At 43.5% G+C, this 26,345-nt stretch overlaps 1 protein-coding gene across 4 annotated transcripts in view; it reads right to left on the bottom strand.

The window, feature by feature from the left end:
* LOC118397866 (protein enabled homolog) overlaps nucleotides 1-26,345 on the bottom strand; it is a 151,167-nt gene that overhangs the window by 31,177 nt on the left and 93,645 nt on the right. For all 4 annotated transcript variants that reach the window (XM_052470952.1, XM_052470951.1, XM_052470953.1 and 1 more), the window contains exon 4: nucleotides 15,243-15,315. In XM_052470952.1, coding sequence (XP_052326912.1) covers nucleotides 15,243-15,315 — 73 coding nt within the window. The remainder of the gene's footprint in view (nucleotides 1-15,242; nucleotides 15,316-26,345) is intronic.

The raw sequence follows: 26,345 nt of genomic DNA on the forward strand, positions 1-26,345 counted from the left end.
CTGAACCATAAGGGATAATAAATCAAACTACACTGAACAAAAATAAAAGCAACACGCAACAATTTCAAAGATTTTACGGAGTTACAGTTCATATAAGGAAATCTGTCAATTGTAATACATTAATTAGGTCTTAACCTATGGATTCCACATGACTGGGAATACAGATATGCATCTGTTGGTCACAGACACCTTTAAAAAAGGTAGGGGCGTGGATCAGAAAACCAGTCAGTCTCTGGAGTGACCACCATTAGCCTCATGCAGTGTGACATCTCTTTTGCATAGAGTTGATCAGGCTATTGATTGTGACCTGTGGAAAGTGGTCCCACTCCTCTTCAATGGCTGTGCGAAGTTGCTGGTATTGGTGGGAACTGGAACACACTGTCGTACACATTGATACAGATCATCCTAAACATGCTCAATGGGTGACATTTTCAGCTTTCATGAATTGTGTATAGAACCTTGCGACATGGGGCCGTGCATTATCATGCTGAAACACACTTCTCCAGGGTGCCAGTGGCCATCGAAGGTGAGCATTTGTCCTCTGAAGTCGATTACGACGACAAAGTGCAGTCAGGTCAAGACACTGGTGAGGATAAGCATGCAGTTGAGCTTCCCTGAGACTCTTTCTGGCAGTTTGTGCAGAAATGTTTGTGTTTTGCAAACCACAGTTTCATCAACTGGCTGGTCTCAGATGATCACACAAGTGAAGAAGCCTGATGTGGAGGTCCTGGGCTGGCGTGGTTACACGTGCATTGAATTCTCTGGCAACAGCTCTGGTTGCTGCAGTCAGCGTGCCAATTCCACGCTCCATCAACATTTGAGACATCTGTGGCATTGTGTTGTGGGATAAAACTGCACATTTAGAGTGGTTTTTACTGTTCCCAGCACAAGCTGCACCTGTATAATGATCAAGCTGTTTAATCAGCTTATTGATGGCACACCTGTAAGTGGATGGATTATCTTGGCAAAAGAGAAATGCTCACAAACAGGGACGTAAAGAAATGTGTGCACAAACTCAGAGAAATACGCTTTTTGTGCCTATGGAAAATGTCTTGGATATTTTATTTTAGCTCACGTAACATGGGACCAACACTTTACATGTTGCGTTTATATTTTTGTTCAGTGTATTTAGGGATGTCAGTATTGAGTACTAGTGTATACTGCACCCATAGCAGAACTTTCATTACATTCCAATATAGAATCTTTTTGGGATATGACAACTATAAAACTCTCATACAGTCTAACAATACAAATGTATCATCACTATTAGGGTGAGCCAAGCTGGAGCATTAACAATACATATCTGTCTTGCTGAAAGAGGGGAAGGCAGCTCCTTGCAGGCCGTACTGAACAGAACAACGGGACCAGATCAGAAATGATCAAAGGATTCCACAGCACATGTCGACACACAAACACAGAATTTCCCTCACTTTCTCAGGAGCCCTCCATGAACACCGAGCCGGGTGGGAAAAGGTTGATATGTACATGACTTCCTCTCTCAGATTTAAGGTATTGAAGGCTTCAAAGATGTGAAAAACCTTGGTGATCCATTTACTAGAGTCTCAGTTCCTGACATGCGTTGCCTGGGGAACGGTTGCTAAGGGAGTGTAGGCAGCACACGGCCTGAGTCCGAACGTCTTTCAACAACTTACTACTACCACGGACTCAAAAACACAGAAAAGCTTTGTCAGTATTTTTCAAGAAAACGAGAATCGCTTGAATGTGCTGTGTTTGACAAATTAATTATTTAGACAGTAGAAAACCAGTGCGGAGGAGGAGGACATTACAGTATGAATGTGTCAGAACGAGGGCAGACTTAATACAGACAAAATTAGAACCTAGGTTGGAACAGGAGCTAGGGCTGGGCGATATGGCCAAAATATATCACAATATTTTTCACATTTCTGACGGCATGGTGGTATTTTATGTTTCTGAATAAAAGTTCTAAATATGTTTTATGAGTAGTGCATAAGTCTTGAATGGCAACATATGAATTCAGAGTGCTTTTAATGGGTTCTCCATTCTGATGGTTTTATACTTAAACAAACTAGTACAAAACTGACGAAGTAGTACAATTTGTACAACTTTTCATTTTATTTAGCACTCTATCATAATATCGTTATAGACAGTATTGCAAAAATCCATAAAGGTATATGTGAATCCACACAGGTATACAGGTATTCACAATATAGTCGCCCAGCCCTAGCAGGAGCAGATGTTAGACAACATGGTCTACATCCAATGAAAATGTCAAAATACAATTCCACACTGAAGAGTGAGCATCTTTGGAGTGGTCTTGAGAACTAACTGCACACAGTCCGAGCGTTAGGGTGTATGTAGCAAGTGTGATGCTTCTCAGTGGTCCTTGATTCTGACAGCCAAGGGAAGCAGAGCCGCACAATCACAAAGCCTGGCAAGCCCCCAGTCCAGTTGGTCAGAGAAGCTTTCCTCATTGGCCTGAACAGTTCTGTATCAGTGGACTGAAGCCCAGTTAGTGCATATGGAGCTACACTATAAATTACTCTGTCCAACTCTACAGCTCACAGTTACTTCCAGGTATCCCCTAACCAAGTCAAACCAGGGGCCTCATTTATAACCATTGTATAAATTTCACACTATACATGTGCGCGCGCCATTAGAAAAAAAAAATATATATATATATGCATGTCTAAAAATAGAGATTTATAAACTTGGCGCACACCATACGCACGTTTCCCGTTATAAATCTGATACGTCCTTAAACTGTGCATGCGTGAACAAGCATTATAACTCCGGCCTGGAAAACACCCTGCATTCACCTTTTAAGGTTACTTAATGCCATTTATTTGCTGTATAACTTGGAACTTTTTGAATTAGGCCATGTCAGTTTCTAATAAACTCAGCAAAAAAAGAAACATCCCTATTTCAAGTCCCTGTCTTTCAAAGATAATTCGTAAAAATCCAAATACCTTCACAGATCTTCATTGTAAAGGGTTTAAACACAGTTTCCCATGCTTGTTCAATGAACCATAATTAATTAACATGCACCTGTAGAATGGTCATTAAGACACTAACAGCTTGCAGACGGTAGGCAATTAAGGTCACAGTTATGAAAACTTAGGACACTAAAGAGGCCTTTCTACTGACTCTGAAAAATACCAAAAGAAAGATGCCCAGGGTCCCTGCTCATCCGCGTGAATGTGCCTTAGGCATGCTGCAAGGAGGCATGAGGACTGCAGATGTGGCCAGGGCAATAAATTGCAATACTGTGAGTATTGTGAGTATTGTGAGTATTGTGAGTACTGTCCGTACTGTGAGACGCCTACGACAGCGCTACAGGGAGACAGGACAGACAGCTGATTGTCCTCGCAGTGGCAGACCACATGTAACACCTGCACAGGATCGGTACATCTGAACATCATACCTGTGCGACAGGTACAGGATGGCAACAACTGCAGAGTTACACCAGGAACACACAATCCCTCCTTCAGTGCTCAAGACTGTCCACAATAGGCTGAGAGGCTGGACTGAGGGCTTGTAGGCCTGTTGTAAGGCATGTCCTCACCAGACTTCACTGGCAACAACGCCGCCTATGGGCACAAACCACCATCACTGGACCAGACAGAAAAGGCAAAAAATGCTCTTCACTGACGAGTCGCGGTTTTGTCTCACCAGGGGTGATGGTTGGATTTGCATTTAAAGTAGAAGGAATGATCATTACATAGATTTGGAGGTGAAGTGTGTCTGGGGCGGTGTGTCACAGCATCATCGGACTGAGTATGTTGTCATTGCAGACAATCTCAAAGCTGTGCATTACATGGAAGACATCCTCCTCCCTCATGTGGTACCCTTCCTGCAGGCTCATCCTGGCATGACCCTCCAGCATGACAATGCCACCAGCCATACGGCTCATTCTGTGTGTGATTTCCTGCAAGACAGGAATGTCAGTGTTCTGCCATGGCCAGCGAAGAGCCCGGATCTCAATCCCATTGAGCACGTCTGGGACCTGTTGGATCGGAGGGTGAGGGCTAGGGCCTTCCCCCCATAAATATCCGGGACCTTGCAGGTGCCTTGGTGGAAGAGTGGGGTAACATCTCACAGCAAGAACTGGAAAATCTGGTGCAGTTCATTGAGGAGGAGATGCGCTGCAGTACTTAATGCAGCTGGTGGCCACACCAGATACTGACTGTCACTTTTGACACCCCTCCTTTGTTCAGGGACACATTATTCCATTTCTGTTAGTCGCATGTCTGTGGAACTTGTTCAGTTTGTGTCTCATTTGTTGAATCTTATGTTCATACAAATATTTACACATGTTAAGTTTGCTGAAAATAAACACAGTTGACAGTGAGAGGACATTTCTTTTTTTTTGCTGAGATTACAAAGAGCAATGACAAATTTGATCAAATATTTTTGGAGGTGTTGGCAGAATGTTATCTTTTGCAGGAACTTAGGCTGTATTTGGAAAAGGACTGACAGTTTCTGAAAGACAAAATGGCACATTATTGTGGACATGTCAGCTCTTCTCACTAACAGCAAATGGCTGCCTTTTTAAAATTATGTAAAAAAAAAATATTCATATCAACCATTTGCACAAAATACTTACCAACCACTAGAAAATGTGTGTGCGCATGGTCTAAACTTGTGTCGAAGTAATGACATTCTAACGCCAAGTTCAGTTTTTATAAATAGTAACCTTTGGGAGAAAATTGGTGCATGGTTGTTTTGAGATATATTTTGTATTTCATCACATGAGGCCCCAGAACACTAGTCAAGCAAAGGAGAGAAATTGGTTTTGTCTAACAGCAGCCAGCCCTGTGTGTTAGACAATAACAGAACACAAGCACTATACATGTAGTCACACATACCGTGATCAATGTCAAGCAGCAGATAAATGCTCCTCATTAGCAGCTTGTCTCTAAATGATTCTGTCAATCGGGTACAGAGCACCGCATCAATTCCAATCTCCCTGCATCAGTATGGAGAATATCTTCCTTTTGTCTCACCACCTGACAGATGCTAGAAGCAGGCACAGTGCTACAGTCAAACTGCTATAGTCTCACACCAGAAACTTCTACATCCCATTAGACTCTTTTAATCTAATGGTAGGTTAATACTGGGTATCTCTGGGACTTTAAAGAGGCACCTAAAAGACTTGGCTGTTGTGTGTTATGTCGTCAGAAGGACTGGGATTTGCGTTTGGAAGAGGGATTTCGGGGTAGGGAGAAAAACATCCAAATCCACACATTCGCTTATGTAATCTTCTGGAAACCACAACCAGCGATCTTCTGACAGAGGACAGTGATCTAAATATTTATTTATAGCGTGGTTCAAAGTATAACACTGAGAAATAGTCAGAGTAGATATAGTTATGCGTGACGAAGCATGGAATGTATTTAAGAGATGGATATATAAACAGCCAAGGCTCAATTCATGTGGTCATTCAAGAATTTGGTATGCCATTGTTGGACTGGATTGCTGCAAGCCTTAAAAACAGGATTTCCACATTATGTGTATGAATGGCTTGCATTTCCCCTCAAACACACACGTATATAGGATTTGTGACAGTCACACACACACTGATCCCTGGGATGCCAGGCTGCTCTGAGGCCATAGCTGAGTAGTGAGAGCGGTTTTGGCTGGGGCCGCGCCTCTCGTCTCTCCAGCTGAAGCTATGAATGCTGACAACGTTTAGCTAGCTCGTCTGGGCATGTTGCTGTTAGCTAGCACATGGACAAGCAGTACTCCAGTAGTCAGACATGACACAAATTACCACCATGGCTGGATCCTTCGTTCTGTTTTGCACTACAGAATAAACTTTGAGAACAGTCAGCCCTCAAATTCTAGTTACCTAACGTTAGCTAGCAAATCCGAGTTGAAACAAGCTGGCTAGCTAACGTGAGCAAGCAGGAATTTTAGCTGGCCAGGTCGGATTTGCTTGGTTAGCTAGCTAGCTAATAGCCAATGCCATGGCAAGCAAGGTAGAAATTAAGTCAGCTAGCTAGACTGTTATGCTAACCTTTTAGCTAGCTAGCTAACGCCACCAAGCTAAATACATGGCTCCGAGTCTAGCTGGCACTGGCAGGAGTATGGGGTCACGTTAGTTACAGCATGGTGAAGGGGAATTAATTTCTTCAACATCTTGCTAGCTAGCAACATTAGCAAAGCCAGCTGTCGTCACATATTGGCTACCTTGCAACTTGACATAATTTCTGGAGGCAGTGGAAACGCAATTTGAGCTAGCCCACCAAGGCCAGCCCAACCTGGATTGACTTCAAAGTGCCAAAGGAAACTGGGCTCAAGTCAGCTGGGCCTTGCTTTCTCTCCCCATCCCTCTCCTTTTAATTTGACTTCTGCTCCCTTGATCCTTAGTATTTTATGAAGATATTCCAAATAGAGAGCAAGCAGCAAGGTCTCTCCCCTATCTGACAGAAATAACTTGTGTGTGTATATGGAAACTGGTAGGCATGTACGCAAGCATGACATTGATAGATGTGACTGGATGTAGACCTTTAGTATAGGCATCTGTTGTTTTCTCAGTGTTTTGTCAGTACGGGACCATTATCATTTATTTATTCTAATTTGAAATGAATGTAGTTCTGTCCTTGAGCTGTTCTTGTCCCTTACGAATAAAGATTGCAGTCGGAGTGCAGTATGACTTTGGTACAATGCAGTATAACTGCAGTTAAAGTGCAGTAACTGCAGTATGCTGTAAATACTGCATCCAAAATAGCTTTTTTTTAACGACAGTAATGTTGCAGTGTAACTGCAGTTACCGTGTAGTATAACTGTGGTGCTAGGCTAATTATTCTGAAATTACTGTGTCCAAAATACCATCGTCGACTGCAGTTACTACACTTTTGAGGTTCTTTAAAAAAAAAAAATTCTCTCCAATTTTGATCCCGTCATTCTCCGAAACATGACCTAAAAAAAACGCCATTCTTAACACGGTGTTTCCTCTGTGCTGAACTGACGACTGAGGTCAGCCTGCAGGCTCCTGGCCTGCCACAAAGAGTTGCTAGAGCACAATGAGCCAAGTAAACCCTCCCCGGCCAAACCCACCACAAACCCAGACGACACTGGGCCAATTGTGCATCGCCCTATGGGGATCACGGCCAGTTGTGATACAGCTCGGGATCAAACCTGGGTCTGTAATGACACCTCGATCACTGCGACACAGTGCCTTAGAACGCTGCACCACTCGAGAGGCTGGTACTGCAATAATTTATTTGGAGGACATTTACAATTGAAGTTGGAAGTTTACATACACTTAGGTTGGAGTCATTAAAACTTGTTTTTCAACCACTCCACAAATTTCTTGTTAACAATCTATAGTTTTGGCAAGTCAGTTAAGACATCTACTTTGTGTATGACAAGTCATTTTTCCAACAATTCTTTACAGACAGATTATTTCACTTGTAATTCACTGTGCCACAATTCCAGTGGGTTAGAAGTTTACATACACTAAGTTGACTGTGCCTTTAAACAGCTTGGTAAATTCCAGAAAATTATGTGATGGCTTTAGCAGCTTCTGAGAGGCTAATTGTCATCATATGAGTCAATTGGAGGTGTACCTGTAGAGGTATTTCAAGGCCTACCTTCAAACTCGGTGCACCTCTGTTTGACATCATGGGAAAATCAAAATAAATCAGCCAAGACCTCAGAAAAAAAAGTGTAGACCTCCACAAGTCTGGTTCATCCTTGGGAGCAATTTCCAAACGACTGAAGTTAACACGTTCATCTGTACAAACACCATGGGACCACGCAGCCGTCATACCACTCAGCTCCTGCTCAGCTGCAACACCACCGACCCAGTGGAACACTCGGCTCCTGCTCAGCTGCAGCACCACCAACCCAGTGGAACACTCGGCTCCTGCTCAGCTGCAGCACCACCGACCCAGTGGAACACTCAGCTCCTGCTCAGCTGCAACACCACCGACCCAGTGGAACACTCAGCTCCTGCTCAGCTGCAGCACCACCGACCCAGTGGAACACTCAGCTCCTGCTCAGCTGCAACACCACCGACCCAGTGGAACACTCAGCTCCTGCTCAGCTGCAGCACCACCGACCCAGTGGAACACTCAGCTCCTGCTCAGCTGCAACACCACCGACCCAGTGGAACACTCAGCTCCTGCTCAGCTGCAGCACCACCGACCCAGTGGAACACTCAGCTCCTGCTCAGCTGCAGCACCACCCGACCCAGTGGAACACTCAGCTCCTGCTCAGCTGCAGCACCACTGCGACCCAGTGGAACACTCAGCTCCTGCTCAGCTGCAACACCACCGACCCAGTGGAACACTCAGCTCCTGCTCAGCTGCAGCACCACCGACCCAGTGGAACACTCAGCTCCTGCTCAGCTGCAGCACCACCGACCCAGTGGAACACTCAGCTCCTGCTCAGCTGCAGCACCACCGACCCAGTGGAACACTCAGCTCCTGCTCAGCTGCAGCACCACCGACCCAGTGGAACACTCTGTTTCAACACAACTTGAATGCATTTGGTTTACTCTTTTCAAACGAGGGAATACTAATTACATCCCTGGATCATCCGATGCGTCTTGCATGTCTTGTCACCCTCCTTGAGCTCCAGTGTCCCCTCTTCCCTGCCAGTGGCACAAACACTTTGTCTGTGTAAGGCTATGCGCCTTTTGGCCACTTTTATGTCGGACCACTTTTTTTTCTGAAAGGGTCCGACCGTCGGAGCCAGCAGCCTTCACAGCATCCGCCACATGCCACCACTCACTCCTTTTTGACATTTATAATGCCCACACTGTGTCCACCAAAAAATTATTATTTTTTGATTCAACCTCCCCACAAGAACTTCCATTTCACACTTGGTGAAATTTCTATTAAAAGGGTGGGCGTTAAAAGGGTGGGACTAAACGCTCGCTCACGTGCTCCAAATTTAGAAACGACTGTGATTTATAAAGGGGAACCGGCATGGGACGTGCGTGCGTACCGTGTTAAAAATCGGAATATTTGTGTGCGCAACCACTTCCTGTGTTTTGTCTGTACGCCACCTTTTGACGTGAATCTTCCACACAGTTTTATAAATGAGGCCCCAGCTCTGGAACACGGACACACTGGACCTCTGTATTACTGACCACAGAACAGTTCTTAACCCTGGGTGTGAAAATAGACTAGTGGTGAAAGGCTATTTCACTACAAGGCTCGATGATGGAGGGTGTAATAGGAAACTACTATAACCAAAAGTGTCAGTCATTTCATCATTGGGGTTATTTATAAAAAGGGAAGAAAACAACCGCGACCTTTAAAATACATCCATCTCCATTCTGACACTAAAGACTAGAATGTGAGGTCATGGTAAAGTATGCCTAACCTTCAGGCTAAATCTATGGTGGAATTATAGACCTCGAAACAAACTGACTGAAAGTACTAGGCTGTCCCCTGATAGTAAAGTGTGTGCATGTTCACGATTGCGTACATGCATCCATGTGTGGAGGTGTTTCTGCACCTGTGTATTTTTATTTTTTTAGAGAGTGCAGATGAGTGTGTGAGCCTGTTGAGAATGTGTAGCCTACTCCATCTCTCCAGGGTGGGCCAGGCAGGATTGTAGTGAGGTTGCATCACAGGGATGACACCAGGCATTAAGCACACAGCCAGTTCCATTGACTGCAACAGCTAAATATGGACAAAGGCCGGAACAGAACAGAAGAGTCAGAGTGAGGGGGAAGCTCAGGGCCAGATCCATTTCACACACACTAATATAAGTCCTTTGAACACATCCAGGCCTTTTGTGTTAATGACAGAGCCACACAGATCGGGTCAGATATCCTTAAAAGGAGCCATCCTAAAGGAATGCTTACTCTACTAATACAGTACAGAGTTATGTTGGACAGACATGTTGCTATGTCAGGTATGTCTTTGTATTAGGTGGTCCACCAGCCAAGGAACATTTGGAACGGTCCAGGGACATTCTTCACAGGGAGGCCTATGTCTGAATGTATTCAGAAAGTGTTTTAGACTAGGCAATCACTCAACAAGCTTGAGACCAGGCCACCTACTTCTCAAACTACCCTCCATGTGTGTGTGCCCCATGTTAGCGTGGAGCAATAAACCTTGTTAACGATGGGGTTAATATCAAATCCATGTCAGAATTCAATTTTATGACTTTCAGATGGGAGAATGTGGGTTGACTCTCTAAGGCAGCAAAACCACACACATGCGCCTGTGTAAATCAACACTTATAATTGCTCTAGTGCAAGATAAGAATCAGATAGGGCTTGCCCCGACAAAAAAATATATATATTTGGGGCAATCGATTGGTAGAAATAAATTTAAAAATATATTTTTCAATATATAGACAGTTTTAATAAAATCAACTATATATACATTGAACTTCTGATGCTTTAAGCTCCCTATTTGATGAAATAAGACAAATTACTAAAAAGGGAGCCAGATATCAAGATAACCAGAAGAAAAAAAAAACTGAACCTGTCCCAACCATCCTCCTCCTGTTCCTACTGGCTTTCAAAGATTCTACCGTTACTCTCCACAATTTGATATACGAGGAGTCAGCTAAATGTATCATGTGGAATACCAATTCATCTTACCATTTCTACCGATCTGCCAGTTATTGTTTTCATATGCAAATTTTTGTGGAACAGTTTCATTTAATTTATAATAACAACGTCTTCTTATCTCAAAATCATGGCTATGTGGTTAGTCAAAATGCTATCCAAATCTAAAAATGATAAACCTAAAAACTATGTAAAAATAGCCTAGAAAGACAACAAATTAAAACATTGCAGCCTGCAGGCAGAACATTTCCTGATAAAAAATAAATATCCTATAAATCGCATTTGCTATGCATGGCCTGTCTGCAACCAACTTGAAACATTGCATCAACTATTAACTTGGGTCCGGCCCGAAGCTCCTTGCAACATTGTATAAAATATTCTGGGCCCTCAGAGTTTCCCGCCCCAGTGAGCTCAGGACAGACACAGCTGTAGGCTATTTGCGCAAGGGACAAGAAGTAATCAGGCAGGCCTATTTTATGACGTTTCCGCTGGATCAGAGCATGACATTATTCCCTTTCACGCTGAGTGGATATTGAAAGAGAGCTGGAAAGGTTTTTCAAATACGTTTGTTGTCATTCTCAATGGATGTAAAAACAGACTTTGTTTGCTTGCTGTTTGAGGTGAAGAAACATTACTTTGAGAAGCTCCACAGCTCATTAGTGGTGCTGCATTAAGCCAATCAGAAATACTAATCAGATACTCAAATGGGCATATTTATATGCCTGCATTTGCGTGCAGGCTAGGTAGCCTATAGGCCTACTTCTATGCATAATCAGGTGAGCGTCCTTACTCAACATTAACAGGAGCGCTCCAAACAAAAGACATGGACGAAATTGACAAAACTCGTAAATGGAATAAAATATCACCAGAACTTGTTTCTCACTAGTGTAGCATAGGATGTGCGCTCTGCAAACAACATGTCCACTCTGACAATGAGAACGGTAAAAGACTGGAAAAATAATATATTGAATGCATTAACAGACATGAAGTAACCAAACAGACATTGTAGATTAGAAATTATAGGATTAAAAGGTAAATGTACTACTGATAATATAAGTATTGGGGAATTGATAAACACTAACAATCAAATGCAAACAATTCACACAATGAAGTTATGAAACAACGAATGTGCACAAATTGGCAGCAGAGAGCGCATTCTGGAGACAGAAGTGGATTGCACAGCCACACTCCCCTTCTTGGACTTTGCCATTCCCGTGGCCTCCACAATGGATTCGTCTCGGCCTCCAGATGGACTCGTTCACTGAGATGGGCGCGAATAAGACAGGTGTCTCGTTTGCCATTAAATAAATAAATATATGCTACTGCTCAACTAAAAATAATCTCGGTCCACTAACATCTTTTCGACCAGTCAAATAATTGGGGCCAGTCCTAGAATCAGAGATGCCATATACCCTGTGGAACACCTCATCTGAGACTAACAGGGATGGGTATGAATGATATGACAAGTCCATCTCACGTACAATATACTACAATGACATCCAAGGCAGTCACTGCCAATAAACTGCTGCTAACCAAATTGCCAAGTGGCCTTACACAGCAGGCCTTGGGGTCTCAGTGAGCCTGCTGAAACAAGAGGATTAATTTAATGAAAAGTGTTATTGTGTTTGCCGAGTCACCATACATCATGGGACGACAGGAAGGGGCCGCAAAGACACAAATAGGCCAGATACACACCTATTGGACGGACACACGCACACGAACAATCGTCAAACTCTTTCTTACTCACAATCTTCAGAGTTAATTGTCCGTAACGACTAGTGGGTACTAAAGCAAGCAAATCTAGGCCGATTAACAAATAACGTCATGGATGAGTTATCTTTCGATTGTAAAGTCAAATTCAAAATCCCATGGGCAGATTGTCTGGGATTGAAATGACCCTGACTCACATACAAACAGTTACCATGATAAAGCTCAACATAGAGCCAAGTTTCTCCATCTTAAGCTTACTTCTATTGCAGCTCCTTTATGGTCTGACACATACAACATATACTGCTGCCATACCAGGAGTCTGTTCATCATTCATAACACAGCACCCGCCTACTCTGCAGGCATCACACACACACACACACACACACACAACCTGTCATTCAGCCAGGACAATTAAATCCACAGCACATTACTCTGTAAATCGGCTGCAGTCAAGAGGACAAGGAGAGAGGGCCAGGGGCAATCCAAACTCCAGATGCTCTCTACCAAACTACCAAAGTTCTCTGCTGCTGTGACGCAGGATATGGCACTGAGGGAGGAGGGGGTCATATCGTCATGATGCCATGTATTTGTGTGCATGGGGACAGGACAGGTGGCAGTCCCTGTGTGGTCCTGTGAGATCAGGCTGCAGGCTAATTCAATAACGTTTTTATAGGTTTCTAGGAGTAGGTAATAAAAGAGCTGATAGACAGCAGCTGGCTCAGATTAATACTGCTGCTACAGTGATACGCTGGACTGCACTGTCCTGTGGTGCCCCACTGAAGAATGGGGGGCTCTGTACCACACAGAAACTCAGCGTTAGCTGCACATTATTACCACCTAAGGGGGAATAGGTTCATTCCCATTTAAGGAGAAGGAAAAACAATTACAGGTACAGTACTCCCTCTAAGAGCTCGCTTGAGTCTGAGCCGCAAAACAGAAGTGATTGCACGAGAAAACACTCTTAACAAAATGTGCGCTAGCCTAGGTAAACGCATTTGAATATTAACACGGACGGATCTCATGCCAAGCGTTATTGAGTGTGTGCAGCAGGAGAGGGAGACTCAAAGGATTTAGAGCAGTGTGTTTTCAGAATGGGAGAGAAAGCCAAAGTCCCCTGAGAGTGATAGGGGTTCACTGTAGAATAGCTTTTCATTAAGAAAGCCTCAAACAGTCCATTTCTTCTTTTGAAGTCTCCAAACACACACAACATGTCTGCCTCTCTCACTCTCTGATGCACACCAAATCAGATATGCGTTCTCATACACTTCTCATGCCTGTGTGCGTGTGCGTGTGCGTGTGTGAGAAAGAGAAAGCCAGCTCCTAACCTCAGGCTGTGAGTGTACCATTGCACTCAGCAGTGTTTTGTGATTCCACCTGACACACTGATGTGGTGCCTGTATACTACAGCCTGCCACAAGCGCTATCATCCTCTCACCCAGCCCTGCTCTACTACAGGGGTGTCTGAACACAAACTGGCAGCCATCAGCCTCACTCTGTGCCAGGATGTGGAAGAACACCACCTGCAGGCAGGCAAACACTCCACCTGCCTAGTTAATATGGGAGTGGAAGTGGTGAGGGCTGGAGAGGTAACAACCTTTCGGAGCATAAGTCCAAAGCCGGTTGAATCCAATCAAAAGTACAGCATATAATCATAGGTATGTGGACACCCTTTCAAATGAGTGGATTTGGCTATTTCAGCCACACTCTTTGCTGACGGGTGTATAAAATTGAGCACACAGCTATGCAATCTCTGTAGACAAACATTGGCAGTAGAACGGCCTTACTAAAAAGCTCAGTTACTTTCAATGTGGCAATGTCACCTTTCCAACAAGACAGTTCGTCAAATTTCAGTACTGCTAGAGCTGCCCCGCTCAATAGTAAGTTCTGTTATTGTGAAGCGGAAACTTCTAGGAGCAAAAAAGGCTCAGCCGCGAAGTGGTAGTCCACACAAGCTCACAGAACTGGACTGGCGATTGCTGAAGTGTGTAGAAAATGTCTGTCCTCGGCTGCATCATTCACTACAGAGTTCCTAACTGCCTCATGAAGCAACATCAGCACAAGAACTGTTCGTCTGGAGCTTCATTAAATGGGTTTCTACGGCCGAGCAGCCGCTCCCGAGCGATTCAGGTCTAAGGCACCACATCTCAGTACTAGAGGCATCACTACAGAACCTGGTTCAATCCCGGGCTGTATCACAACCGGCTGTGATTGGAAGTGTCATAGCAGCGGCGCACAATTGGCCATTGGACTCTGGAGCAGTGGAAACGCGTTTTCTGGAGTGATAAATCACGCTTCACCATTTGGCAATCCATCAGACAAATCTGGGATGCCAGGAGAACGCTACCTGCCCCAACGCATAGATTTTCATGGGTTGAGCTAGGCCCCTTAGTTCCAGTTAAGGGAGATCTTAACGCTACAGCATACAATGACATTCTAGACCATTCTGTGCTTCCAACTTTGTGCCAAACAGTTTGGGGAAGGCCCTTTCCTGTTTTAGAATGACAATGACCCAATGCATAAAGCGAGGTCCATACAGAAATGGTTTGACAAGATCGGTGTGGAAGAAATTGGCCGGCCTCCACAGAGCCCTGACCTCAACCCCATCAAACACCTTTGGGATGAATAGCAACGCCGACTGCGAGCCAGGCCTAATCTCCCAAAATCAGTTCCCGACCTCGCTAAGGTCCCAGCAGCAATGTTCCAAAATCTAGTGGAAAGCCTTCCCAGAAGGGTGGAGGCTGTTACAGCAGCAAAGAGGGGACCAACTCTAATGTCAATGATTTTGGAATGAGATGTTTGATGAGCAGGTGTCCACATACTTTAGGTCATGTAGTGTACTTGGATCAATATATTTAGGCAAGCAGGTAGTGTTAAGCAAGTAATTGACTGACTGGCTCATATTTGATTGAAACACTGAACTCTGTGTGTATCGAGATGGATTGGGGTCTGAGTAACAGTATTATATTTAGTGCTGTCGTGCTGTGTTAAGGGCTGTTGTAGGCTCAGATCTTACTTTCTCTGCATCTCCAGGTCCTCTGGCGAAGGTCCATTCTGAACCTGGGGGCTCTGTCTTGGCAACGTTGGGCCTGGAAGGAGAAACACAGAGATGGTCAGAAATCCGACTCATATATAACCTTCTGTTCCTACACCAGACCTGCTAGTGACAGTTCACCACAACCACAGCCCTCTCCACACTCCTCATCAACAGCAGTATCTGCTGAACAAGCTTTTGATATCACAAATGTTTTTTAGAAAAGTTCCATAACCATTATCCACGATGAAAGACGATTGATAATACAAAACTGTTGTAACTAAAGGTATTATTGACTTGAACCTCAGCCCGGGCAAGTGCAGTCAGAACAAGTAGTAGCAGGGCCAGGTCTCTTAATAGCAGAGGCATCAAACCCCCCCCCCCCCCGGGGGGGCCACATTCGGTCTTTAACTATGTCCAGCGGGCCGCACTGAATTGGTTACATATTTCCCCACAGCGAAAATGTGCAAAATAGTCCTCTATCCATAGTTTTTGGAATGCTCGATGCTCCCTGACTGTTTAGCTTTCATTTGGGTGATTTTTAGTGAGCTGGACAATGTCAAGTAACTGTATAAATGAAGGTCCATTATAATTTCAACACAGTTTTGATTTGAGTCATTTTAAAGTATTTTGAGTTTCTTTATATACAGTGTCTTTGGAAACTATTCAGACTCCTTGACTTTCCACATTTTGTTACTTTACAGCCTTATTCATGTTCTCCTCAATCTACACACAATACCCCTTAATGACAATACAAAAACAGGTGTTTCGAAAGGTTTGCTAATTTATAAATACATTTTTTTTTTTTAAATGAAATATGACATTTACATAAGTATTCAGACCCTTCACTGAGTACTTTGTTATAGCACCTTTGGCAGTGATTACAGTCTTGAGTCGTCTTAAGTGTGACGCTACAAGCTTGGCACACCTGTATTTGGGGAGTTTCTCCCATTTGTCTCTGTAGATCCTCTCAAGCTCTGTCAGGTTGGATGGGGAGCGTTGCTGCACAGCTATTTTCAGGTCTCTCCAGAGATGTTTGATCAGGTTCAAGACCAAGCTCTGGCTGGGCCAATCAAGGACGTCCTGAAGCCACTCCTGCGTTGTCTTGGCTGTGTGCTTAGGGTCTGTCTTGTTGGAAGGTGAAACTTTGCCCCAGTCTGAGGTCCTGAGTGTTCTTGAGCAGGTTTTTATGTACTTTGCCTCGATCCCGGCTAGACTCCCAGTCCCTACCGTTGAAAAACATCCCCACAGCATGATGCTGCACCACGCTTCACCGTAGGGATGGTGCCAGGTTTCATCCAGACATGACGCTTGGCATTCAGGCCAAAGTGTTCAATCTTGGTTTCATCAGACCAGATAATCTGGTTTCTCCTCATCTGAGAGTCTTTAGGTGCCTTTTGGCAAACTCGGGAGGCCAGCTCTAGGAAGTGTCTTGGTGGTTCCAAACTTCATCCATTTAAGAATGATGGAGGCCACTGTGTTCTTGGTGCCCTTCAATGCTGTAGAACCTTTTTGGTACCCTTCCCCAGATCTGTGCCTCGATATAATCCAGACAATTCATTCGACCTCATAGCTTGGTTTTTGCTATGACATGCACTGTCAACTGTGGGACCTTATATAGACAGGTGTGTGTCTTTCCAAATCATGTCCAATCTATTGAATTTACCACAGGGGGACTATAATCAAGTTGTGGAAACATCAAGGATGAGCAATGTAAACAGGATGCACCTGAGCTCAATTTCAAGTCTTATAGCAAAGGGTCTGAATACTTTCCGAAGGTATTGTATATATACACAGTACCGGTCAAAAGTTTGGACACCTACTCATTCATGGTGTTTACTTTATTTTTACTATTTTCTACATTGTAGAATATAGTTAAGACATGAAGACTTAAATAAGATATCGAATCATGTAATAACATTTTATATTGGAGACTCTTCAAAGTAGCCAGCTTTTGCCTTGATGGCAGCTTTGAACAGCGAGCATTCAACCAGAGTCACCTGGAATGCTTTTTCAACAGTCTTGAAGAGGTTCCCACATATGCTGAGCACTTGTTCACTCTGCAGTCCAAATAATCCCATACAATCTCAAATTGAGTTGCACTCGGGTGATTTTGAAGGCCAGGTCATCTGATGCAGCACTCCATCACTCTCTTGGTCAAATAGCCCTTACACAGCCTTTCGAAAAACAAATGATAGTCCCACTAAGTCCAAAACAGATGGGATGGCGTATCGCTGCAGAATGCTGTGGTAGCCATGCTGGTTAAGTATGCCTTGAATTCTAAATCACAGTGTCACAAGCAAAGCACACCCACACCACCTCATTCATGCTTCACAGTGGGAACCATACATGCGGAGATCATACGTTCATCTACTCTGCGTCTCACAAAGACAAAGACCAAAAAAACTCAAATTTGGAGTCATCAGACCAAAAGGACAGATTTCCACCATCTCTTCTTATTGGTAATTTACTAGTGATTTCTTTGCAGCAATTCGACAAAGAAGGCCTGATTCACGCAGTCTCCTGAGCGGTTGATGTTGAGATGTGTCTATTACTTGAACTCTGTGAAGCATTTATTTGGGCTGCAATCTGAGGGGCAGTTAAATTTAATGAGCTTATCCTCTGCAGCAGAGGTAACTCTGGGTCTTTCTTTCCTGTGGTCGGTCCTCATGAGAGCCAGCTTCATCATAGCACTTGATGGTTTTTGTAACTGCACTTGAAGAAACTTTCAAAGTTGGACATTTTCTGGATTGACTGACCTTAATGTCTTAGTAATGGACTGTCGTTTCTCTTTTCTTAATTGAGCTGTTCTTGACATAACATGGACTTGGTCTTTTACCAATGTTGTGGAAGGACTTAAAACGAGAAGTTCATGCTTGAAAAAACAAATGGTCGCTGAGTTACAGCAGTTCTGACACTGATCAACAACTACAGGAAGGATTTCATTGGAGTCATTGCAGCTAAAGGTGGCACAACCAGTTCAGTCTAAGGGGGCAATTACTTTTTACACAGGGGCATTGTGTGTCGCTTAACTTTGTTTATGAAATAAGTTCAGTACCAGTCAAAAGTTTGGACACACCTACTCCTCATTCAAGGGTTTTTAGTTTGTACTATTTTCTACATTTTAGAATAATAGTACAGACATCAACACTATGAAATAACACATATGGAATCATGTAGTAATCAAAAATGTGTTAAACAAATCAAAATATATTTTATATTTGAGATTCTTCAAAGTAACCACCCCTTTGCCTTGATGACAGCTTGGCACACTCTTGGCATGCACTCAACCAGCTTCATGAGGTAGTCATCTAGAATGCATTTCAATTAACAGGTGTGCCTTAACTTAATTTGTGGAATTTCTTTCTTTCTTAATGCGTTTGAGCCAATCAGTTGTGTTGTGACAAGGTAGGGGTGGTATATAGAAGATAGCACTATTTGGTGTTAGGTCTGGCATTTGACTAGGCCATTCCAAAACTTCTAATTTGTTGGTTTTTTTCATGTAGACTTGATTGTGTGTTTTGGATCATTGTCTTGCTGCAAGACACTGCTGTGCTTCAGCTCACAGACAGATGGCCTGACATTCTCCAGGAGAATTCTCTGATACAGAGCAGAATTCATGGTTTCTTCTATTAAGGGAAGCCATCCAGGTCCCGAGGCAGCAAAGCATCCCCAAACCGTCACACTACCACCACCATGCTTGACCGTTGGTATGAGGTTCTTACTGTGGAATGCAGTGTGTGGTTGTTGCCATGCAGAATAGGGCCCATGTCATCCAAAAAGTTATACTTTAGAATCTGTCCATTCTAACAAGAGACTTGATCATCCTCCAGGTGCTTTTTGGCAAACTGATCCCAGGCCTGTTATAAGGAGAGGGGAAATTGCATGTGTGACAGTCTCAGTGCTGTGGTCACGCTCACCAAACAGCACACAGCAGAGTCGTAAACTCGGCAGAAACGTTCTCCGTGGCCAATTACCTTATCTCGGCACTGATTATAAAAGTAGCATTTAATAGATCAGTGTAAACACTAGTCACCCAGAACATGACTCGCAGCAGGCCTGAGACGGGGTGTCTGTCTGGACAATAACAGTGTTGTAGAAGGGCCACTCCCCTTGCAGACAGTTAGAAATTGAGGTAAACAAAATGTTCCGACATGAGACTAGGTAGCAATGCATTTAGATGATCTCATTATGTAAATGAGAAACATTAAGTACAGGGGGAATGGTTTATTTTTGTTTTATTTCATACTGTACACCAGCACTGAACAGTAAAGAAACTAGCTCTTTCTAGAAGGCCTAGATTTATGTTCTGTAAACTAATCACCAAACCTAATAAAATCCATAAGTATTAGAGATTAGGACCTAGACATTTGTTTTCTCATGGTTGTCATGTGCCGTAAAGGCAGCATAACTTAATGACACTTTTTATATCTGATCAAATCGTCTAAACGGCACCCAATCAAATAAAAATGTCCTTCAATGTGAATATGAATTAAGATGTTAACACATCATATTCTAAAAACAGGTCAAAGTAAAATGGACAGTAGCCCACAGAATGAAATCAGACTACTCACAGCTGCTGTCCGGGAGTTTCACTCAGTGGGATAAATTATCATGATCATCAGCCATTTCAAGGTCTACAGGCCTATTTGTCCATTTCTGAGCTGATCATGGCAAAGAAGAAAATCAGATCTGCATTTTCCAAGGTAACACGAGTGAGTTGAATTTGGAGAAGCTAAGAATTGATCCTACCACTTCTACTGATCTGCGTGCGGGTTAGGATTTTCATATTCACATTTTCGTGAAACAGCTTCATTTCAATAACTTTTTAAAATTGTCAACATCATTGTCACGTGGTTAATACAAATCTGAATTACAATTTTTAAAAATCTAAAATTCAACTAACGTGAGAGCACCAGCCTCTGCCATATGGACACATTGATAGGTCTAAACCGTGAGCCATTGGCTAAAGAAATTAGTGCATGGAACTCAGAGATGACCTATAGGCCAATGCAGCAGCAGGCTTAACACTTCCATTGTGAAATAAGTAAAAATACATAAAGCCAACAAAAATAAAAACAGTAGATGAACATTCAGGTTCTTCCAATCACATTCATATCTACGCCTATCTGCCTCCCTTTCTATCCTTCTGGACTTGAGCTCTCTCTAGTGAAGTGCAACATTGATTTTATACAATCAACTGGATCTGTCCTGATGCCTTCGCAAGCGAACTTGTAACATTATATTAACTAGCCTATTCCAGGGGCCCTCAGTGTTCTGCGCCAGTGAGCTCGAGACAGCTGTTTTTACACAAGGCCAGGGAAAAGTGTTCAGGTATTTTATGACATTTCCACAGGCTATATGGGATCATCAGAGCATGACATTTTGCTCTTTCACACGGCCTGGTGATTACCGAGGGGGAGAATGTTGGAAAGGTTTTTCCACTACTGTGAGGAACTATTAGCCTATCATTCGCAATGGATGTAAAAAAAAAATGACTGACTTCATTGACTTAATGTGTGAGGTGAAGAAAAATATGACTGAGAAGCTCAGCTTATCATTAGTGGTGGTCAGAAATCAGAGATCCCCATATTGGGCACTTTCCTACATCTGTGGGCAGCAGGCCAGGTAGCCTAGGCCTACTTAATCTAGGTGTGCGCACTCAGTCAACATTAATAGGACATAGAAACAAGACAGAGTCCAGACACATGCTCATTTGCTCAAATGGAGCGCTCCAACAATGTAATTTAATTAGAACTCGTAGGGCCTAAATGATATGAAGTAACTTGTTTCTCACAAGTGTAGCAGGTTGTGAACTCTGCAAAGAACGCTGCCACTCCGAGAATGAAAAAGTATTGTACAAACACAGCATGATGCGTTTCCTCTTCTCATCGATTCTTTGCTAATTAACTACATGTTTCTTTCCTCCCAGATCTACGGAGGAGATGAAAGGAGGGGAGGAAGAAATGAGGGTAGTCTTGGAGGGGTTTTCCCTCTCTGTGATTCTGTGATACAGTCCTGTTGTGTTTCAGCCCAGTACAGCCCCTGTAAGGCATCTATTCCCCAGGCCCAGCCTATCCTGTCCTATTTCACTTTTCCTGGGTCAGGAAGACATGAATCACTCCCTGGCCCGCTGACCTGCAATCTGACCTGGAACCTGTGAGTTGGGGGTCTTTGGGGATGAGTCATCATGTTGAAGAGGACCAGGCAGAGCCCATACATACTGCTGTAGTTAGAACCATGGCATCCAGTGAAAGTACTTCACACACAGTGATATAACTAATAAAGAGTAAAAATAAGTTATAGAATCCTGAAAGAGGAATGGAAACACTTTGAATACATCTCTTAGCTTAGATGTACTTTCTAATCAAAATGGCGATTTACATTTACAGCTGGCTGGCGTTCTAAATTCTAGTCTTTCCATTCCCCTTTAAACTTTCATATTAGCATTCATTATGATGTCACACCAGAGGTCAAATTCAAGGCTCTAATTAATTGGTATTCAAACAACTCCAAGCAGGCGGTCATGTTCCTTTTATGGAGGTGTGGCTTCCATCTGGCCACTCTACCATAACGGCCTGATTGGTGGAGTGCTGCAGAGAGTTGTTCTTCTGGAAGGTTTTCCCATCTCAACAGAGGAACTCTAGAGCTCTGTCAGAGTGACCATCGGATTCTTGGTCACCTCCCTGACCAAGGCCCTTCTCCCCCAATTGCTCAGTTTGGCCGGGCAGCCAGCTCTAGGAAGTCTTGGTGGTTCCAAACTCTGTTCTTGGGGAACTTCAATGCTGCAGACATTGTTTTGGGACCCTTCCCCAGATCTGTGCTGCGACACAATCCTGTCACGGAGCTCTATGGACAATTCCTTCGACCTCATGGCTCTGACATGCACTGTCAACTGTGGGACTGTCCAATTAATTATTTTATAGATTTTTTATTGCCGACCCCACTGCAGTTCCCCCGCGGTTGAGACCCAACTTTGAATAGCACTGCCATAATGTATGAAATGGTTCATTCAAATTATTTGGACATTTCTATTTATTTCACCTTTATTTAACCAGGTTGGCTAGTTACGAACAAGTTCTCACTTGCAACTGCGACCTGGCCAAGATATAGCCAAGCAGTTCGACACATACAACAACAGAGTTACACATGGAATAAACAAACATACAATCATTAATACAGTAGAAACATCTATATACAGCATGTGCAAATGAGGTAGGATAAGGGAGTTAAGGCAATAAATAGGTCCTGGTGGCAAAGTAATTACAAAATAGCAATTAAACACTGGAATGGTAGGATGTGCAGAATGTGCAAGTTGAAATACTCGGGTGCAAAGGAGCAAGGCAAATAAATATATACAGTATGGGGATGAGGTAGCTCATCTGTAAATAGCCCATCCAATCTATGTACAGGTGCAGTGACCTGCTCTGACAGCTGGTGCTTAAAACTAGTGAGGGAGGTAAGAGTCTCCAACCGAGTTTTGCAGTTGGTTCCAGTCATTGGCAGCAGAGGAGGCCAAAGGAAGAATTGGCTTTGGGGGTGACCAGTGAGATATACCTGCTGGAGTGCGTGCTACGGGTGGGTGCTGCTATGGTGACCAGTGAGCTGAGATAAGGCTCATCAGGCTTTACCTAGCAGAGACTTGTAGATGACCTGGAGCCAGTGTGTTTGGCGACGAATATGAAGCAAGGACCAGCCAACGAGAACATACAGGTCGCAGTGGTGGGTAGTATATGGGGCTTTGGTGACAAAACGGATGGCACTGTGAGACTGCATCCCATGTGTTGAGTAAAATGTTGGAGGCTATTTCTTAAATGACATCGCCAAAGTCGAGGATCTAGAGAGGGAGGTGTCATTTGATTAAATTATTTTTTATTTAACCTCTAATTTAAGTCAGTTAAGAACAAATTCTTATTTACAATGACAGCCTACCCCGACAAAACCCTAACGACGCTGGGCCAATTGTGTGCCGCCCTATGGCTCCCAATCACGGCCAGTTGTGATACAGACTGGAATCGAACCAGGGTCTGTAGTGATGTCTCTTGCACTGATGCAGTGTCTTACATCGCTGCTCCACTCGGGATCGGCTTGTCACTTAAATCTCACTATATTGATTACTTTCATTTTACTCCGACTCTTTCCCACTGTTGCTTCTGACTTTTCTTCTCCAGTTAACGTTACATCCGTGGAAACTTTAGTGACCTGTCAAACACAACCCGGTAATGGCCGAAATGTGCTCAGTAGAATACAAATGAATACAAAACACCAACGATTGGCTGGGGATTTAACCCACCGTCTCGACACATCACAAGAAAAACACTATTCGGCGTGTGTAGATTTTTTTTGCAATTCAAGAAAGTCCTTTTAATACAGTAATGTGCTGAAATGAAAGCAATTTCCCAAAAAGGAACACTGGGATTATAGTGATATTATGTCTGATCTCGCAAACAATGTTCAGTATTTATAGATAGGTGTAATCTAGAGACGAGTGTTGTGATTTTAAATTGCGTGGGTATCCTTTTCTTTACACACTTGTAGAATTATGGTGACAGAACGTGACAACTGTAATGGATCATTAATGAGGCAGTCTAGACAGCACAGTTTATGATTAGAGGTAGTTTGTGGTTTCACCCATTTCAACCCTTTATATAAATGTATTCATGTATGCAAATACACCCAGTCTATATGCAAATAAAATTGTAGATATTATTTATTTTTAAATACCTGATAGTGCGTTAAAAAAAAGGTGACATATTACAATCATTTGAATTACCACCAAAAAGCCTGAAGTCCATTATTTGTCCATGCCAGTAGTGTTAATGTGCTATAATTTAGTCAGTATATGATCGATTTAAACAATTCTAAATGTTCAGAGTATCTTCATCCACTGTCCAGTGGTTGTATTCATCAGCATTGTATTTAAACTATTTAACAACTGATACCCATTGCTACTTTATCTGGGCTCCATACAGAGAGAAACCTTCCTCAACCATCAGCAAGGTCATCCATTCACTTGGGCTGGGGCAAGAAGAGGGACGAGGCCCTGTGACCAACTTAAGGAAGTAAACATTGTAATACCATTCATTATTTTTAACTGACAGATTTTCCATTGAATTCTCAGCCATAAGATTAGAAATTACCAACATGTGAAGCTCAATAATCAAATATATCCTGTAGGTTATGTGGAAATGTCTTTTAGCTATCTATTTTGGTTCACCGAAAGAGGGGAAGTAAGTTGGAGGAAATTATGACTGATGTACTGTACTTGAGGGGAGCCAAAATTACTTTTTGGGAGGCCATCTCAGGTAATGGTTATTGATCAATCATGTTGAGAGAGACGGGAGGCCAGAGTATTACCCACAGTCTCTCTACATTTTGCTAACAGGGACAAGCGAGGAGACAGTTACACATGAGTTGGCACATCTGCCAATTATCATTCCACTGCACATGCATTTTCAGGTCAAATAGACAAACTGTACTGTCAACATTGTTTACTGTTCAGGACTTTGGTATCAGAAAAGAAAAAACACAGTGACGCAATAGCCATGTTCTATAGCAACCAGTAGTAAGTCATTGAAAACTGTGCTCATTTCTAATTAATCAAATCTCATGAGAATTGTCACCCAATTCCACTAATCAGGAATCAAAGCAACCACAAGAGGGCCAAAACAAGTCTCCATCTCCACCAAAACATTAGCCTGTTCTCTCTGTCTCAAAATGCAGATATTAGACAATTATGTGGCAATAGACATAATACGTCGTCAAGTGTTCCATCCCTAGCACTGCTGCAGTAACACCGCCCGTCTCATTACAACAGTAACACCGCCCGTCTCATTACAACAGTAACACCGCCCGTCTCATTACAACAGTAACACCGCCCGTCTCATTACAACAGTAACACCGCCCGTCTCATTACAACAGTAACACCGCCCGTCTCATTACAACAGTAACACCGCCCGTCTCATTACAACAGTAACACCGCCCGTCTCATTACAACAGTAACACCGCCCGTCTCATTACAACAGTAACACCGCCCGTCTCATTACAACAGTAACACCGCCCGTCTCATTACAACAGTAACACCGCCCGTCTCATTACAACAGTAACACCGCCCGTCTCATTACAACAGTAACACCGCCCGTCTCATTACAACAGTAACACCGCCCGTCTCATTACAACAGTAACACCGCCCGTCTCATTACAACAGTAACACCGCCCGTCTCATTACAACAGTAACACCGCCCGTCTCATTACAACCAACACTACTGCAGTAACACCGTCCGTCTCATTACAACAGTAACAGCGCCCGTCTCATTACAACCCCAACACTGCTGCAGTAACACCGCCCGTCTCATTACAACAGTAACACCGCCCGTCTCATTACAACAGTAACACCGCCCGTCTCATTACAACAGTAACACCGCCCGTCTCATTACAACAGTAACACCGCCCGTCTCATTACAACCAACACTACTGCAGTAACAGCGCCCGTCTCATTACAACCCCAACACTGCTGCAGTAACAGCACCCGTCTCATTACAACCCCAACACTACTGATGCAGTAACAGCACCCGTCTCATTACAACCCCAACACTACTGCTGCAGTAACAGCACCAGTCTCATTACAACCCCAACACTACTGCAGTAACAGCGCCCGTCTCACTACAACCCCAACACTGCTGCAGTAACAGCACCCGTCTCATTACAACCCCAACACTACTGCTGCAGTAACAGCACCCGTCTCATTACAACCCCAACACTGCTGCAGTAACACTGCCCGTCTCATTACAACCCCAACACCGCTGCAGTAACACTGCCCGTCTCATTACAACCCCAACACTGCTGCAGTAACACCGCCCGTCTCATTACAACCCCAACACTGCTGCAGTAACACCGCCCGTCTCATTACAACCCCAACACTGCTGCAGTAACACTGCCCGTCTCATTACAACCCCAACACTGCTGCAGTAACACCGCCCGTCTCATTACAACCCCAACACTGCTGCAGTAACACTGCCCGTCTCATTACAACCCCAACACTGCTGTAGTAACACCGTCCGTCTCATTACAACACCAACAATACTG

This window comes from Oncorhynchus keta, chromosome 19 (assembly GCF_023373465.1).
Source record: "Oncorhynchus keta strain PuntledgeMale-10-30-2019 chromosome 19, Oket_V2, whole genome shotgun sequence".
Classification (NCBI taxonomy): Eukaryota; Metazoa; Chordata; class Actinopteri; order Salmoniformes; family Salmonidae; genus Oncorhynchus; species Oncorhynchus keta.